Here is a 20,450-nt window from a genome sequence, read left to right on the forward strand (position 1 = left end):
TTTGGACTGGTTGATTGAACATGTTTGCAATTACAGACAGAAATGTTAGAAGCACGTTTTCACCTTTTAACATTTTCACTACAGCTGCCTTCAAAGATATTAAAACATTCCATTCCAGTGCAGTAACAGCAGTTAACATGGATTTAGCATGTCAGAACCACTTCAAACACCTGTATAATAAAATAATAATTGAAGCACTTGATAGCTTTTTGTAGCATTTGGTTGCACAGCCTCGTACCTACTCCCTATAATGACTAAATGTAAAGAATATTAAACAGTCTTAAATCACTTTCTTTCTCTGAAATCCATTTCATATTCTTATTCAAATGTTGGCAAATTACAAAACATTCCTTTTATAAAAAAATAAATCAGAATTCTGCTCTAAAATATTTTGAGCCAAGGATATGAGTAAATCTTGCATACCTAACTAATCAATAATTATTCAAAATTGGATAAGTCAGAAAAGATAAGATATACCAACATCTGGTTTAGGGATGAGTACAACTTACAACTTACAATATCTATGAAAGTAACCTAGATTTGATTTTTCTATCTGTCATTATATGTAAATACATTACCAAAAAGTCTTATAGGCAGGGGAGTTGGGGGGCGGTTTCAGGAGTTTGAAGAAAGAGCCCTTTTGGCTGAGAAGACACCCACTGTAAATCAAATTTTGATCCAAATCCTATGCCAATTCTCATTTCACTGTAAACATTTCTACTTTTTTATCATGCCCCCCCCCCCTCCCCTTGCAGTAACTGGACACAGAGCTGCTCAATGTAACTAGATGATCTGAAGAGGTACTACTTCCTCACGTTGCACAAAAAAAACTAAGACTGAATTTGGTCTCAAAATTTGGTCTATTTAAATCAGGATAAGTCTTCTAAAAGAGTAATTATTGGTCTAAAAGAGAAGCCATTTAATTCATGTTATCAAATAGGCACGTACAATATTTCACATAAATAGCTCACTTCTGATTTATATTGGGACAAAGAAGACTTAGGTTGGGTTCCCATACCTAGATCGATCTAACAGGATCGATCTATCTCCAAGGGGTTTCTCTCTAAATTGCTTTCAGCTTAAGCGGCTTAGATGTCTGGCATGCCTACTGAACTGCTAAACCATAATTAACTACCCCCTAGCAGCTTCAGTAGGCGTGGCAGACATGTAAGCCAATTAAGTTGATTGCAATATAGCAAGATTCCCCTTGGAGATAAATCGATTCACAGTTAGTGCCATAAGTTTTGGGAATAGTCCCTTACAGTTTTGTCTTCAAGCTTGGACCAATTTCCATCTGAAGTTATTTTGTGGAACAGGTCCCACATGGATTCCTTTCTTAATCATGAGATCAAATTAAGTGTAGGAAGACAATGAAAATGTATTACTACCAAGTTTTTCCATTCCTCAGAAAATTGCCTGTTCATATGATAATCATATTTTCACAATTTTTGTTATTATATCATTCATTAATTTGCTTCATTTCATAGAAATGAATGACATTTAATGAGCCCATATGACTAAAATGAAAAAAATTATCTTATTATCTGCCTATACTTGTTGGTATGAATTCTTGCATTTATCACAAAAGGTCACAAAAAGAATTTAACTTATCAGTAAAATAGGCAAACATACAGACACATTTTAGTAAATTATAACTTTTGTAAAAATAATCTGATCACGTGAAAAGAACCTGCCTCTTTAACTAAAAGAGTCGCTCAGCAAATTTGAAGTAAAACACAAATAGTTTGGCAGTCATAGGGTGAACAACAAATGTGTCAGATGACACTGGGGATGGCACCTGCAACAACATGGACAGACCCAATGATCAGAATATATATATATATATATATATATATATATATATATATATATATATATATATATATATATATTTATTCACACACACACACACACACACACACACACACACACACACACACACACACACACACACAGGCACATATGGTGTCTGTACATGAAAACCAATAAATGAAAAATTAGACCATCTTAATAGGGTAAAATATTGGTCAAATTTAAACTGCATTAACATTTACTTCATGGGAGGGGGTGTTTAAAATCCATTAATAATAAGGTTAAACTTTTGGTTTGTTATTAGGCCAATTAAAGTGTTAATTCTGAATCATTACAAAGTAAAATGAAGTACACATTAAATATCAATATTTTCTATTGATTTAGGCTCAAACCAGCAAGCTAAAGCTAATAAAAAAGCAACAAATCCCTGCCTTTTAAAAAAGTACCATTCATTTTATAAAATGCTTCTTCAGTTATCAAGAGAACTGTCTAACAGGACTAAAGGTGTCAACTTTGAAGATTTATTAAAGCTTGGTCCAGCTTTCATATTCATACATTCATATTTGCATATCTTCATCTCCCTACACAGATTTATCCAAATATTTTGGCTCAGTTTTTTGTCAAATTGAAAGACTGGGGGTTATTTTTGCACATGATAATCGCCATCTGTCCATAAAGAGGTCATATGATTGATTGCAGTATTCCGTGTCTATGTCTTTCTTTCTTTGTGGAAGAGCAGTCCAAAATTGGCACAACTGACAGCTTTGAGATATATATCTTGTGCCAATCCAGGTATCCTCACCTGTATCTCTTGATACAAATCCTAGGCTAATTTGAAACAATTTTCTGAAACTTTGCCTGAAGACCATCACAAATCTATTGAAAGGTACTTTTACGATATAAAATGGCAGCTAGAAGTGACTTTGGCTAGAGAGTGACATCCTTAGCCCTAGTTTCGGAACCTTACTGCCTCATATTCAAAATTTGATACATGCAGATGACTTGTCGCCTTTCAACTACATTAGTATTTGACCAAAGTTTACCATGCCAATCATATATTTGCTGCCAATTGTCAACAACAGGCTGGCAGAAATCAAACCTTATCTAAGGATAAGATGACAAGATTCATCTTATGCACTGTAGATCAATCTGCACAGCACCATGGATCTCAGCAGACAACCCAATCAATATTATTAATACTAATTATTCATGAGTCTAAAACTTAACAGTAGATCACTATATCTTTTGCTTAGTAACTCACCAAACCTTCTCACGGATTACCTCTTAAATGTTGTGTTACAACATGAAATGATGGGGAGTAAGGTCTTCATGCTGGAAGCGCCATTGGAGTAGAGACAATTACATAACTGTTAATATCTGAATTGCTTTTTAGGTTCAAACTGGCATAAGTATAAATCTACCGTACTGAAAGTAGTTTGAAACCACAAGTTTGTGTAATTTTCCAAAAGCATAAATCAGTTTTGATGATGGATACATGTTCATGTGAGCTTAAGTAGGATATAACATTACCCTCACAGTAGCTAAGCCAGGGATGTAACAGGCTGTAAAGTGTTTTACGTAATGTTACAATCAGCACTTTGTCACTGACTAAATGCATAGAGTCCAGCTGTGTGGAGACACACTAGATTACATATGCCATCCCCACCATCTCAAATTTCATATCAGGGCTAGAAAACAGTCCAATGAGCTTGACCTGTCTATTTCTGCTGACAATTTTCCATATTATCTAATCTCCAAAACTAAAAAGCAACAAGTAAACTGGAAAAGTGGAATTATAATTTATATGACTCAGACATGAAAACTATACACAATACTTACAGGTTTGATGGCACTCTGAAATAGTTTTCGCATCCAGGGGAAAGTGGAACAGGTAAACAGGTTTTCCAATCAGATCTTCTCTTTCATATCCAAGCAGTTGCGTGACTCTGAAATACCAAAAAAGCACAAGAATTGTCAAAAATGTACTTTATATTAACCAATGGTTATGTAGAAGTTTCTCTGGTATATCTAACTTAACAAGTGCACCGAATATAACCAGTTTGAGTCCCTGCTATGGCATCCAGGCCATGAATCCTAAACGCAGGAAATAAAAATAGTTTATACAATGCTACGTATAAAACTTATGACAACAAAGGAAATGGCACTAAAGTAGCTGAATGGTTCTGGAACACAAGTTAAAATGCACAGCGTGTGTAAGATATATCCAATAATGAAAATTACACCATTACAATGGCAAACCTTAATACCGATTTGACTTCTCCACTAAAAAAAGGAACAATTTTAGCAATCATCCAATAGATACCACATTAACTCTAGACATAAAACCAGTGGCTAACTGACTTATACAGATACAACCAAAAAAGCATCCTATTATACCATATATCCTATGAATAAATGACACAGTAGAGACTATCCAGTACTGTACACCATACAAATCAATACCCAATACATCACTGTGTCAGATGACTATCATGGCAGTCCACAATGCATTAAAATCCTGCAGAATTTCCTTTCCACAATTATAGACAGCTATAATATAAATGCCTTCATTCTTTTCACTTACAAAGGAGTGAATTGCAATATGTCAATTGTTTTTTCACCACAATGGAGCAAGATCAATTGAGTGTTATTTTTATACTGATTCACCTTTGGAAACTCATCAGTGGATCTCACTGACAGGCTGAAATTAGTGGTATGCTCGCTAAAAAAGCAATCTTAACACGACGGTGTTAGCTGATATTAATGAATGTTCATATGAGAAGTGATATTAAGGATGAAATCCATATTAACAAGTGTTAATTAAAGTGCACTAGCAAACTATGGTGAAAATTAAGAGTTGCAATATATGGGATATCCATTCTTTTTCTACTGCCTTACAATGCAGGAGAAAAGGGATTGTGTAAAACTAGAATCTTTGTTTATAAAAATTATAAACCAAAAACAAATAACCAATGTTTGCTATTGTGTTTTTTTATGTCACCTAGCTAAGTTGATTATATATATTAATAATCTCTACTTGAAACACAGGGTAAATATACATACCAGTTAAATACACAAATAAATATCAGAACACTCCATCTTGCCTCCAGTTTCAATAATTGACGTGAAACCCTAAAGATCATAAGTTTTGTTTCATCAATAATGCCATACTTCTTATATGAGTGCTGTATAGTGAAATAAACTGAACTGTGAAAAAATTTCAAAATATTTCTGCAGATGATTTTTTGTAAAGAAAGCACAAGGTTAAAAGAATATTCTTTTATTCATTAAACTCCATGGCAGAGATGGTGTGCTTGCCCTCTTTCCCCTTGTGTGTCATCTTCTGCAAGGGGGAGGACCTAATCTCTTTATATTTTCTCTTTGCCAAAGAAGTAACAGAAATAGCAAAATTATGAGAATATTCTTCTACATCCATAAAACAGCACTGAACTTATTCCAATATTGACTTATCCAATTTTACCATGGTATCTCACTGAACTTCTACAAAATATATTAATAAGGTTATATATAACAGCAACTTTGTCTATGTTCACATAATTCAATCGGAAGAATGAAGACAGCAATTCAATTATATCACCATTTTTACCTAGGGGAGCGATTTGACTTCTCCACTAAAAAAAAGAACAATTTTAACAATCATCCAATAGATACTACATAAACATAAACTGGATTCTCTGCTATGCCTTAGGTTTTTGAAAACTTGTGTTTTCAATGAAATATATATTTTTTTAATGTGCAAGGTACATGAAGTCCACCTTTGGATTAAAAAAAAAACAAAAACAAAACATGAATGCTTCACTACCTTATTCAGGTAGAAAAGGTCTTACACTTCATCCAACTGGGCTCTACTTGAAACATGATCCTGGCACAGTAGCTGAAGACCATCTTACACCCTCAACTTTGAATTAACCAAGAAGACTTACCTTCACTACCCAATGCAGACACCTGGATCAGGGTTCACCCAAACAACACAAAAAGGGCTCCCCCTTCTACACAATCATATACAGAGATTTCTCAATAATCGGATTCTCTACCAAAACACTCCTCCATCCAGACACCCACATATACTCTGCGTTTGATCCTATTACTTAAGAGCAGAATTGATGGATGCTGCCAGTAAATCAGGAAAGGCCAGCTAACATTTGAAGTCAGCCAGCTAGGCCAAGGTACAACTGTGCTAATCAATATTTGGGGGATGCATGAAGGGAATACACTGTAGAAGACTGCATGTTGTAAAACATTACAAGTGTTTGTGATGACTTGTAAAAATAAGTCTTTATTTTAATAAAACCCTGACCTCTTGTTTTCATGCAAGTTTTTGACAGTCTGTGATAATATAGAAGGGTCTGCTTCTCTAATTGCCATATGCATTGCATTTAATAATTATACTGAAACTTCACAGTAAAATATATTCTGGTTTTACAAAATATTCCAGTAGCTGATTTATTATCCAGAATGCAAGGAGGGGGGGAGGGAGAGATAGGAGGGGGTGGCTCCAAAATTCCACTTTCATTGCTAACTTGAGAGGCACTGGATATATTCCACTAATTTCATGATTGTCTTCAGATTCTGGCTTCATTATATTTTGCATATCTGCATTAAAATCTCTCTCTCTCTCTCTCTCTCTCTCTGTGTGTGTGTGTGTGTGTGTGTGTGTGTGTGTGTGTGTGTGTGCGTGTGTGTGTAAAGTTGTACAGACAGGCAGTTTTAGTCATTTTGGTGATTTGTCATAAATACAAAACTCTTTAATTTATTTGCCTTTTTCACTACTCACTCAACTGGATAATGTACATTGTCCAGCAAAGAAAGCTCACCTTTTTCACTTTAAACTTCTACATTAAGTCTTTGGAGCCAAAAAAATTACAAGAAATTCATCTTCATTCACTAAGTGGTAAAATTATCTCGGTAAAACAGGTCAAAACAGGATTTGAAGAAAAAAATAGGTCACATTAGGTCACTGGTACATGCATCCTTATTTGTAGAGTCTGTCTAGAAGTGGCCGCTGAATGACCTCAGTGCTCCACAATTTGTATCATACCTTCCCTACAAAGCAGGCGTTAATTCACAATCTGGTTGTAATTTATTTCTAGACATGCCTCACCATTGCAGGCAGGAACAAAACAAGTGGTCTGAACAAAAAAGATCAAACAGGCTTTTATGCAGACCCATTTAGCCATAAACAAAGGTACGAATATAACCTAAGCATTGACCATAATGCCTGCTAGCTTAAAAATATATACAGAGAGAGAGACTGAGAGAGTCTAAAGATCCAACCATTCATCTACGTACTGCTGCAGCACCTATAACCAAGTCCTACATGTAGTTATATCTAATTGCAGTGTAATCTTAGATACCATAATGGCTCTATTTCTGGCTGACTGAACTGATGTGTTTACAATACTAACCCAATGCCATTACCAATCAATCTTAATCAGATTTGCAATCAGCTGATAGAGTGTAGTCCTCATATGCTCATACTTTACGCAGACACCTATGCATGCATGAAAAATACAATATATCACCTTCCTAAAATGCCTTTACGCCTTACATATCCTATGCTCATTAATCCACACACGCACACACTATATAAACACGCATATATGTATATATAGAAACTTAGATTTATCATTTAAGCATTTATCTACCTGTGGCGTGGGGTTCCAATCCCACCACCCTATAAGCTGTAGATTTGTTCAACTCCAGGTCACACTGCTATCTCCAAATATAGGACACAAACATGGTCACATGACCAGAAGTTGGCTAAGCATAACTCAGGGTTACACATATACCACTGGGACAGAATACAGTGACTGGTGTAGTTTTTTTTTTTTTTCTATCGAAAAATGGAATATTTATCATACTTGTTTTATTAAAGAAAATGGTACAATATCATTCTATTACAGAAACAAGTTTTTTTCTATCAAAGGAATGGAATATTTATCATATATGTTTTTATTAAAGAAGTTGGCTAAGCATAACTCCGGGTTATACCTATACCACTGGGACAGAATACAGTGACTGGTGTAGTTTTTTTTTTTTCTATCGAAGAAATGGAATATTTATCATACTTGTTTTATTTTTAAAAAATGATATTATATCAATCTATTAGAGAAATGGTGTGGTGAATGTTTTTACTTAAGAAATGATGAAATATTTCATGTTACCTATTTTGATATGCAGTGCAAATTAAAGCTGCGGTGAACTTACATTAAAGTGATTATTGATTGAAATATTGTTTGAATATGAAGCTGGGTGAAAACAACTTTTAATTCTTACTGTCCTTTTGGTACTGTTACAGTAAACAATGTATTGCTTGTTAAGTGATATGTGTATAGTCATTGTAAAGATGCACTTGAAAATAAATAAATAAATGAAATGTTTAATATGCCTTGATCTCACTACTAAAATGTTGCTGCACTAACACTTTTATTTTAAAATAAATTGGCTGTTTTTCAAATACCAGTGTATTGTGAAACAGTCATGACCATAATCCCCTTATCTGTTTTTTCAAATATTGTCATTTTCTGTACACCTTTCATGTACAAAATAACTTTTCACTAGTCTCCCTTCTGTTGATCTTACATCATAATTTGTGCTACATATACTGCTATAGGAAATGCCATGTTGAAACATTACTACATTGCATCCAGTCGAAAGGCTAAGCTCTACTGTTCAAGCTTGCAAAAGTGAAAGTAAAAAGTAATATTTACATACATGCTGTACACCATATTATTTATAAAATTTGCTTGTAGTCCAGTGTCATCTCACTATGCATACATCTGTCAAGTTGTACTTTTTCACCAGTGTATGCTGATACATAAGTTTAATTTTTATACTTACTTTACCTCTTAAATCATGCATCAATGGCTTCATGTTTGTGACATTTCAAAACTAATACAATGACTAGTAATATGACAAACCTGTTGTAACTATGAGTGTTATACATATAGAAGTGAATAAAACTTTCTTGTACATTCAGAAAGACAATGTTATTCACTTTCTTGTATACAGAAAGACAATATAAGTCAATTTTGATATTCTAGTTTCAGTTGCTATTTCAGTTACCCTAGGCTGATGGAAGCAAATATATTCATTTTGCTAAGAAAGACTGAGATAATTTTGGGAAAAGACATTGAAAAATTGAAAAATATTTCACAATTTTCACCAGATTCACACTGATCTAGAGAAAAATCACATAAAAAAATTATAATATCTTTGACAGGGGAATGGTAGGTTCCTTTAACTGCATACAATGCGCATTAGTCCTTTATACATTATTATCCAAAAAAATTAAAAAGTTGAGAAATTTTTCAAGTTTCATCCCTAGAGTGGCTAAAAAACTATAAACTGTAAACGAAAAAAAAAAAAAAAAAAAACAGGTATACAGACCATAATTCTGTGAATGGTTTGGATATGGTATACACTGGTAATTAAGTTAATAGTGTTGAAAATTAACAGGAAAATTAAATTGCTATATCAAGGTCTCTTGCTCACTGTCGGGCTTTAAATAAACACAGTTACATCTTACCTTGGATCTACATCTACGTATTTGAGATCAAGACTGTGATGAGATGAGAAAGCATTTCCTTGAGTCCGGATTTCCATCATTGGATCTCCATATATTGGACGGCACATGCATATTAATCCAGCTGGTTTCAAGGAATTCTTAATTTTCAAGCGGCCTGTCCACTGTACCATCTGAAAGTAAATAAGCAACTTGTATTTATGTGAACTTATTTATGTGTGCAATAAAATATATTTACTACCATATGGAAAAATTGAGACATTTAATTTCTGAAATTATTTTTATGAGGATTTACGACGTGTATGACATCTAACTGGTGTAAAAGCCATAGACATGCATGCAAGTGAGGTCATGGACATTAAACTATCTTCAACACAATGAGGCAAGTAATGTGCTTGTACAGTAACGATGATTTGATTATAGTTTCCCCTCGTCTTTTTCTGCTCACAATGAATTATTCAATGACATGTAAAAATTAACAAATTAAATGATTTTTCTTTAAATGTGTGTGTCCTTATGTAAGTATGTGTGAGTGTACATGTAAAGTGGGAGGCCTGGTGTATTATTGCAAATAGGAATAGCAATAATATTGTCCTTAGATCCCAAATTTATTTCAAATCTAACCATAAGTAGTCATTATCCTGGTAACTCGAACAATTCCTTACAAGAAAACGATCTTTGACACTGACATTTATCTGAACAACAATTTCCTATAAATGCAATGAACCAAAAAACAGCCCACCTTTGATGAATCTTCAATATATTTCCAATCAATAATTTCCAAGAAGTCAATAATATAACAATTAAATAACCTTCCTCGGTAATTATCCAACGTGAAAGATTGCAATTTAGGTAAATAAGAGACTGGTTAAACTAATCAAAGCAGCAGCTACTCACCAGTTGGCCTCTTGACTTGCTATTCTTTTCCTTATCTATTATTTGGCAGTTCATATGTACACAGAATTCACGGTTCTGGCAATATGTTGTGATAGTTGTGCCTTGAAGAAAATTGCCAGAAAAAATGCATTAACCATAACTGAAAATTGTGAAATTATTCTGAATAGCATATGCCACAATATAAGAATTTTCAATTATGCTGTATCATGCTAAATATGGTATTTTTTCTTCAGGATATCAGTCAGACTTTCATTTAATATAACATAGTAGCAAAGGGAAATGATAGATCAATTGCCATGAGAACACCATTGTGTTTTTAATTCTTTTAGTGGAGTCTGGTTGTGACAAACAGCTGGACAATATGAACATTTATAATATTCTTTCCGCTATGCCTTGGATTTCTCCCCTAAAGTAATAAATAAAACTGATCAAATCACATAACCAGCTTAATATTAAAAACATCAGAACAATTTGTCAATATTATAAACATACCATTGTTTTCGGTCTTTTTGTATGGCTTCACAATAAATTGTTTCCTCAGCTCTCTATGGTCTTGTTCCAACACAAACTCAAAAATATGTTTCCCTATCATTGCTGTCTGTAAGGGAGAATAAAACATTTAATATAAGTTTTAATATTATTTTTTATTCAGTGCCTCTATCTACTAAGGTTTATCACTTACAAAAGCAAGCTTCATAACCATACATCCTTACGTATAGGTTTTTATAATGGCATGCGAAGCTTGATTACCTAAACCCAATACAAGCTGAAATCTTATTCACTAAAGACCCAATAATGGCAAATATCATATAACATATCTACCAAGGAATCATTCTCTGTGACCATGCACCTATCTGTTACTGACAGTTATATCTATTTTTTCTGCCAACACAAATCTTGGAAAATGCACTGTTTGACACTGAATCAATGATCACATTTTCCTACCTTGAAGTCTTTGGAGACTAAAACTGCATCCCTTATTAATCTCAACATTAATGATTTACTTGGCTGAATTCTTCTCACTGCTAAATTTGTTTTATTGATACCAACCAAATATGGCTTATGAAGGAGAAATGCTTGCTACTTAAACAATCAGCAAAAGAACATGCTGCCTGCATTCTCTCCAAAACATTACATTAACAATAACACATAATAAGAATGACTTTATAATAAGCAAAACATTTAAACCTTTTAATTTTTTATAGAAATCATATATTTTAAAAAGACAACATTTCTGTGTCATGCAAGCTAGTCTGGGTTCATTTGGTATATTTGGTTCATAAAATCATGAAGTGTCATGACAATACATGTACCTGTTTGAAACCCAAATAATCCTCCACCTGTTCAGACACGTAAGCTATCTGTCCATTCTTGTGCACATAAATCAAGAAAGAGTCGAAACATTTCAACAGCTCGTGTCCTTGCAGCATTCTGGAGGCAAGGTCATTGGACTGCACTGAAAAATAGATATGACATTAACAGAATGAATTTCCGTCTATATTCATTAAGAGAGATAAATATCATACTTTCAATAACATGTAAAATCTGTTTTAAGTGAGTGATGAAAAACTTGCTGCAGGAATACAATCCTGGAAATTTTTATTTTCATTTGAGAAAACTTAAAGTACAACATCTACCAGACTATAACAGAAATTAAAAATGGAAACAAGATGTGATTTTTCTTTTTTAATTTTAATTGCACTTAAATCATGTTTTACAATGCAAAAAGGTTAGGTGTGTGTTTGTGTGTGTGTGTTTGGTGGGACATACTCTCTGGTTATTTCTCATATGTTAAAAAACTATATAAATGTTTGTGGTTTGGTTACCATACATGTGTATGGCTTGCCTTAACCTCATGTAGTTAAAATGAGGTCCAGACAGGTCATTCAAGTGTATGACCCGTCTTAACCTCATTTTAACCACATGAATATCGTAAAAATGGACCCTTTCACCCTTAAGGACATACAGCATATAAATCATAAGCCAAAACCAGGCTACTGGTTTTTATAATATCATCAAATAATGTTCATGGACTTTACTTGCCTTTTGATAAAGTATGTTTATTTTGTTGATGACATTATGTGTTATTAATTTTTAAAGTTTCTTGACTTTCTTTATTACCTGGGATCATAACATAAAAATTCCAAGGGCTAACAGAGGCTGTGCATGAGTTCTACAGTGGGATATGACTGATTTCTTTTGCACAATCATGGTTTAGATTTTATCCGAAATAAAATTCAATAACACCAATTTTCATTATTAATATTATTATATTATATATATTAATTATATATTATATAAATATAATATTAATGACCCTGAACATCTTATCGAAAATCAGTTGCACCCAATTGTTTTTCATACCTTTGAAAATAACTGGGAAAATGTGGTGATTTTATCTGCAGCAGTTATAAAGTTATCCAACCCAAGAAGTTATAATGACAATTATTATAACTTCTTGTCCAACCTAATTGCTATCTATACCCAATAATTAACCTAATTAGTATTATGTGCTTCCAGGTACTTCAACAGCTAAAAATGACACCTACAACAATGCCACCAGTACCTGTTATCTATATTTTGATCAGCTTAGTTCCTTTGTATTAAGTAATAAGTAACCAAATAACATTGCCTACATGAGCACAAATATTCGATTTTGTGTATCATTCTGCACTTCAAAGCAAACTACCCTATATTTCAGAGTACATGTCCTTAATTTAATTCCTTTTGAACATTTTTTTTAATTAAATTTAAAGTATCACATAGCATATACCAAAAATTAAGAAATGTTAATTTTTTTTTCGATTTTTTTTTTTTTTTTTTGAAATTCTTTTCAAATACACTACTTAAAGCTGGATTCAATTATAAACAAAACACATCATTTTAAAGGTTCAGATTTTACATCAATGCATTTTTTATTACTGTCTTATTCAATTTACCTACCAGCTGTGCTACACGTATTTCCATTGGCATCTAGACAAGCACTCTCTTTTTCTGTAATAAATAATCATAAAATTAAAATAAAGGACACTGAAAATATTTAATGCTTATTGTCTGTCATACAATAAAAACTACTATGAGAGAGAGAAAGAGAGAGAGAAAGAGAGAGGGGGGAGAAAGAGAGGGGAGGGAGAGGCATTCAATACAAGACTACCAGTATCACCCCCGAGTTTCAAAGTAAGATCAGGTTCAGATTCAAACATCATACCAACTTTGCCGGGAGAACTCTTGTTAAGAGCATTCTGTGTAATCAGTTAAATTTTCTGACAAACCTCCTTGAGTAGCTTATTAGTTAATTACCCCCTAGAAACTCATGGAGGGGTGTAAGACATTTAAACTGATTACAGTGATTGCACTTTGGGAGAATCTCCCACAGAGCTAGGCACAGTTCACATGAAAAATCTAAATTCTAAAAATCCAAAAATCCATCGGTGGTATCTAGTGATCACAGTCTGTGCCCTGAATGCCCCATGGCGTAATTAACTAGCAGAGTGAGTGAGTTACTTCCATAGCTGTAATTAATTCTCGGCTGTGCTCGGAGGAGATTCTGGCACCTTGACGCATGCGCAGTAGTATCTCTAAACTGTGGAGTTCATCAGATTGCACTCATGTCGTGTGTATATGGACCTCATCATCTTCGTCTTGTTGTTGCACAAAATCGACAAACACATTTTTCAAAGCAACAGCGACTGCCATTTCTTTCTCTCTAACTTATTACTGCGCATGCGTCAAGGTGTCAGAATCTCTTCTGAGCGCAGCCGAGAATTAATTACAGCCTTGGAAGTAACTCTCTCGCTCTGCTAGTTAATTACAATGCGGGGTATTCAGGGCACAGATCGTGATCACTAGATACCGCCAATGGATTTTTGGATTTTTAGAATTTAGATTTTTCATGTGAATGGTGCCTTAGATCCACCTGGGTAGTACGATGGGTTTATTTGAATGCACCCTACTTGTGACTCTTTCTCCACTGCAGTAGATGAGCACTGGCTGCACATGTGAAGAATGATCTCAGGGTAACAAATAGACCATACAAGACTGTGAAATTAACATCAAAACTTTCTTGCTGTGATGAATTCCAGGAGAGTTTGTATGTGGGGGTGCCCATATCAAACCATGTGGGTATACACAGGCCTGTAACCAGAAATTTCAAAAGGGGGGTTCTTTTTCTGAAAAGTGGACCTTTTTCCATTAAAACTTCATGTACCTAGATCAAATTTTACCCAGAGTGGACCTTTTCCCAGCAAAAGGGGCGGTTCTTTCAAACCCCCCGAACCCCCCCTGGCTACAGGCCTGATACATGTATTCCTTGTATGAGTTAAAGTTTGATATGAGAGGTTCAAATAGTCTCAGCATCTAAAGGTGGCCCACAAATCTGTCTGCATGAGTACTCCCTTACATCTACATTCTGATTTGTGTCAATTACAGTGGTTGCATTCTACATACCGACAAAAAAGGAAATCATTTCTTAAGAGACTTTAAGTCTTTTACCTATGAGGCATGACATTTTGAAACCTCATCACAGGATCAGTCTTGAATAGAGGTCCTTTTATGAAAGGATGAACATTGTGTCTCTTTGGTAAAAAAACATTTAGTCTATTCAGAAAGAGTATAATACCAATCTGTTCAAGAGGGCAAACTAATGCTGTTGACATAGCTCCAGGACAGCACCAATAATATGACCTTCTGGTTTTATTTGTCTCCCAATATTTATAAAAAAAATTACTTTTTATACCCTCTTTCTTTACACAAGTGACATGAAGAAACTATATTCTGTCGAATCTACATACCCTCCTCCAATTTTTTCTTCAACCACAAGTATGCTACTGACAGACGCATGGTAGAAAGCTTATCTAGTGTGGATATCACATTGCTGGAAAGGGGCAACACTTTTTTCAACTTCTCAAGACCATCATTTTCTTTATCCCTCCTGTCCTTGGCATTCTTTTTGGCTTTCTCAGCCCTAAAATATAATAATAGTAAATTAAAGAATTTATGTTAGAAAACTTATATATTTATAAATATTTTTTGTTAATGTTGTGTTCTTAAGTGAAATGTTGTCATATCTATAGATGCAGTGTATCTTGAAAAAAAAAATCATTGGTGCAGATAAGGCAAAAATACAGGTCATAAACCAGGATGCATATATTATTATTAGAAAGGCAGAACAGGCGCATGCCCCGTTAAAATAACAAATCATGACCTACTGGAAGAAAATGGTACACGAATTTCACATTGACCCAGATACAATGTTTTTAAGTCTTAATACTTAGAGAGAAAAAAAAGACTAAAGATTTTTTATTACGAAGTAAATTATGGGACACGGCTGGATCAGCACCAAAAATTTTCAGCTGACTGTGGCAATAAGGAACTTAAGTGTCTAGAATGTTCACACCATGTCCCATTATTTAAAAGTCTGAAGGGAATAAACATAAAAGAGCACCTCTTAACAGTTTCAAATGACAATTGGATCAATTTGCATGATACTTAGTTCTAGCATAACTTACTTTGGAGTGCCAGTCCAGCCAGGGTGATATCTCATCTTGCGGACCCTGGAAAGAAAAATAACCTCTGTACTTTTAAGTGTTCTTGAAAATAACAAGGAATAATCTAGCTGTCACAAAACACACACCATTTGCAATATCTGAAACTAGGAAGCAGTCTTAGACTGGGTTCCCATAACTAGATCGATCTAACAGGATCGATCCATCTCTGAGGGGTTTCTCGCTAAATTGCTTTCAGACAGGCCTACTGAAGCTCCTAAAGATCATTGATTACCCCCTAGCAGCTTCAGTAAGCCGTGACAGACATCTAAGCCGCTGAAGTTGATTGCAATTTAGCATGAATCCCCTAGGAGATAGAACGATCTACAGTTAGTACGACAGGGTCTAGGAATGGTCCCTTTGAGCCCATCAGATTGCTGGCACTGAGAAATATGGCAAAGGACAATGACATTATTCTAAAAAAAATTAGAGTACCTGGATTCACTTGAAGCTGCAACTGATTTTTTCTCTCTTGAGTAACTGCCTATTCTGGAAATGTCACTAAGATCTGAAGGAAATTTTCTGAGATAGCGATTCTGTCCACTGAGAAACAGACTTACACAAAAGCCTATGAAAATACAACCTCCTTTATTAGCAGAGGCCAGTATACCATCACTAAGCACCTGTCAGTGTCCTGGTATGCTGTGATACTAAAACTGAAAAGATAAAAGTAGTCTTCTTCCTTCATTTGCATCAGTCAGAGATCCCATGACAACCAAAAAGTGCCAACCAGGCCTGTTCATTTCCCCAACAGTCCATAAATCTTAGAGGTAAATGTTGTACACATTTCAAAGTTTTTTTACCTAAATCTAATTTAATCTTTCAACATTCAAGTCATGTAATGTCAATACAAAAGTTAAATTAGTTCTATATTCTGCTTGGCTTGTTTCGACATAACATGCCATTCATGTACGTAATGGTGCTGCTGTGAGATAATGTGTATAATTAAGAAAAGGTGACATGTCTTCTTTCTCTTTTCAAAGTCCCTAAAGGAATAATAAAAATAATGGCATAAGTACTTTTTTTTTTTTTTTTTTTTTGGCTTATAGAGGCATTCATGTTGAAAACTCGTTTGGTATTAGAGACGCAAGAGCCTGCTTTAATCTAGGGATTGCTGGCCCTGCAGTGATATTGTAGGCCCAAATACCCCCCACCCTCCAAGATGTTATAAATCCAAGGTATTTTGGCTACTGTTTCTATTTTCAATGTTCATTTGCCAAATATTCGCTTTAAAGACAACTGTTGGAAAAAATTACAAACTTTCAAGAAACATACTGATTGTTGAAAATTGAAGTTAATGTCCGAGTGGTGATAAAGGCTTCGTTCACATGCAATGTCTATTTTCTATTTTCTATTTTCTATTTTCGGTATGTCTTATGATCACGGTCTGTGCACTGAATATCCCGCCGCGTAATTACTGGCAGCGCAAGCCAGTTACTTATAGTAACTTATAGTAACTGGCTCGCGCTGCCAGTAATTACGCCGCGGGATATTCAGTGCACAGACCGTGATCATAAGACATACCGAAAATAGAAAATAGAAAATAGAAAATAGACATTGCATGTGAACGAAGCCAAAGTATTAAGTACATGGATTCGTAACAGCATGCATTTCATCCAAAGTGCCTACCTGCCTCCACTATTTGACTTTGTATTTGAGCAGAAGAAAGCAATAGCACTTCGCCAATACTGTCACTATCACGCTAGTTGGCTTTCAGATTTATCATCAGCCAAACAAGAAGACAAGTCAGAGTATTGATCCTCTGATTTATCAGAGTCAATGATTGCAGACTACACTTGATGGGTCACCAAGCATTTACAGAATCTACTTTTATTATCTTTGTCCATTCATTTTTTTAATTTATTCAAATGATCCTCTACATCAACTCTTGTAATGCACATCATTGTTTTCAAATGGCATTTTTTAGCAAATTGTCTCAGTATACTGAAAACCTGAAAACCCAGAAGTGACTGGCACTACTGATGACGATTAATATCTATAGCAGACTTAAGTGTAGTAAACAAATTCGTCTTTTTATTTTTATCTATTGCTGCCAACTAAAGATGCTTGTCAAATAACTTCTGCTCTCACTAGCATAGAAAAGGAAGGTTTTACTGATGTCATATGTAATTCGAATTCCCTAAATAAAATTAACAGACATATAGTAAATGAACATCCTTACCATTTCATAACTTCACTTTTTGATAATAACTTAATAGTAATTGTCAATAACTATAATAGATTTTCTCTAGCACCATGTTCCCTTCTATTATATTTTATATTTATCTTTTATCTACAACAATAACCAATCTATATTGAATTATACACTATGGCACAGCTTATCTGCTGCAGGCATGGGGCATCTATTTACATCTCTCAGGACCAGGCAAATGGGGTTAATAGATCACCATGAATAGTCCATGTAATCTGGTTTTCTCATTTTTCATTGATGACTTTCAGGTACTCGTATTTGGCCTTCCTGACAAGGACAGATTGTGACTCATTTCCCTATTCTTATACATGATCCTGAAGTTACAAGTCCAAAAAATGTCATCCTAAAAAGATGGGAGGGATTGAAAGGGTGGGTTTTGGTAATACATCAGCTAACTAGTAAAAGGAATGTTGGCAAGAATGCATTACTATAAATATACAAGTACTTGTATTATAACTCCTTGACATGGAGTATTCTTTTTTTTTCACCACTGCAGTATAATTGTGACACCACTCTTTTAATACTTGTCAACCTCTACTGAATTACCAATTTTTATGCATTTTTGCAAAATATTACAATCAATTTATCTCCTAGATATATATCCCAAATGCTTGCTCATTTTTGCCATGTCATCATTCGTCTGATAAGAAGACTTCCTAAAGGTACCCTTTATGTGTTTGTTAATGTCCCAAAGTCATATCCTTTGTCTGTTTTTTTTTTCTGCAAAGCTGCTTATCTTTCTAATTCAGTCATAAAAAAACAATAAAATCCCTCAAATTCCGAGCCTACGAAACTTCACAAGGTCTAAAACCTTAGCTTCCCACAACTTCATGCAAGTAATAAAATTGCAGGATACTTGTAACAAGGAAACAAAACATCGACCTTCACGTGCAGTGACAGTTCAAGCAATAATTCCTCAGTAAGAAAAAAAATTCTCTAGGCAAATCAGACAGTGAATTCGATTTGGTGCAAAAATAATGTATCACAGAATACCATTATATGACTAAAATAGAATTATGGTAGAGTGAATTCAATATGCCAAATTTTAAGTAATATGCCTGTTTTTTCTTATATCTATTCTAAAGCTAAAACATCAGCCAAATAAGGCAATATAACCAATCTACTGGATTCAGCCCTATGGTACAGCTCATCTGTTAAGGGCAACGGCAAGGGACATTAACCTATATTATAACAAGGCAAGCTGGGTTAATGTTGCCTCACGTCATCTGGTTTATTCATCTTCTGTGGTGGCCTCTAAGTAACCATATATAATAAACCATACTTACAAATGAGCATAACATCATAAAACCATTGTAAAAGCTAAGCAGATGGGATAGGAGGGGTTTTTACAATACTTAATTACAGGGCACCTATTTTAAGGCATTGAGTGTTTTTCCCTTTTTTCATCACTGCAATGTATTTTCAATAGGGAATTTTTCCCAAAATATCAACTATGAAGGGATATCCCTTATTTATCCTTTTCTACCACTACCATGTATTTATGATAGAGACTTTTTAAATAGATCAACTTCTTAAGCACGGTATTTTCCCTTTTTTACTGCTGCTGTGTATTTACAACAAATTGTCAACAATGCTTTGAGAACACACGGTTCACAGAAATAAGGAAGTTTTTTCTCTCACACCCATTCTTTCCTTTTGAAATGCAAGCAAAACAGATTTCATCTATTATGTGCGATCAGAATATGGCTGACACACCTATTCATGAAATTGTTTAATATTTAAAAGTTCAATTGCAGTAATTACTTCAAATTTTCGAACACCTCACTTATTTTTAATATAATTTTTCAAGGTCTAACAATTTAATTTCTCATAAAAATCTATTTTCTAACAAAAAGCAAAATATCTTTTCAAATCTATTGAATCAATCACTTCATATGATACTAACAAGAACATTGTTTGGTGGAAATTTATCTTTGATTTTGTTTGAATTCAACGATGAATTACCATACACACACTTGTTGCCAATACAGTAGTTACTTAACCTTGATAATTGGCAGAAATTATCAAACTTTCAAATACAAATTTTAAAAATCACAAAAATTATTTCTATATGGCATTTGTGTTGCTTTCACTGCAGAGAATAAAACTATAGAGTTGCCTGCTTTTTAATTTTGTTACTACTGCTCAACAGGAATGTTCTGATTATAAATTATGACATAAAAAAATACAGTATCTGTAAAATTAACAATATTCCCCAACAGAAAAGATAAAGTAATTACAATACTACTGAAGGGAAATGTTACATATGACACTGAAATAAATCTCATTAGTATCCTATTGATGATTTTGTGCCCAAATTACAATTTAAAACCTCAAATTAAAATTTAAAAGCTAGATAAAATTATTAGAGGCAAATAAAGAGGCTAATATTATTAGAGGCAAATAATGGTATTTTGTAAGAGGTATCAGAATTAAAATC

The 20,450-nt window shown here is 34.0% G+C and overlaps 1 protein-coding gene across 4 annotated transcripts in view; it reads right to left on the reverse strand.

The window, feature by feature from the left end:
* Positions 1–20,450, reverse strand: part of LOC106156017 (uncharacterized) — a 39,315-nt gene that overhangs the window by 17,323 nt on the left and 1,542 nt on the right. For all 4 annotated transcript variants that reach the window (XM_087007110.1, XM_087007109.1, XM_087007111.1 and 1 more), the window contains exons 2-9: positions 15,763–15,807; positions 15,046–15,218; positions 13,199–13,249; positions 11,569–11,711; positions 10,748–10,853; positions 10,256–10,356; positions 9,362–9,531; positions 3,652–3,758 (exon numbers count right to left, since the gene is read on the reverse strand). In XM_087007110.1, coding sequence (XP_086863236.1) covers positions 3,652–3,758; positions 9,362–9,531; positions 10,256–10,356; positions 10,748–10,853; positions 11,569–11,711; positions 13,199–13,249; positions 15,046–15,218; positions 15,763–15,807 — 896 coding nt within the window. The remainder of the gene's footprint in view (positions 1–3,651; positions 3,759–9,361; positions 9,532–10,255; positions 10,357–10,747; positions 10,854–11,568; positions 11,712–13,198; positions 13,250–15,045; positions 15,219–15,762; positions 15,808–20,450) is intronic.

The sequence above is a fragment of the Lingula anatina genome, chromosome 2 (genome assembly GCF_051362555.1).
Source record: "Lingula anatina isolate TDL-2025a chromosome 2, LinAna3.0, whole genome shotgun sequence".
Lineage (NCBI taxonomy): Eukaryota > Metazoa > Brachiopoda > Lingulata > Lingulida > Lingulidae > Lingula > Lingula anatina.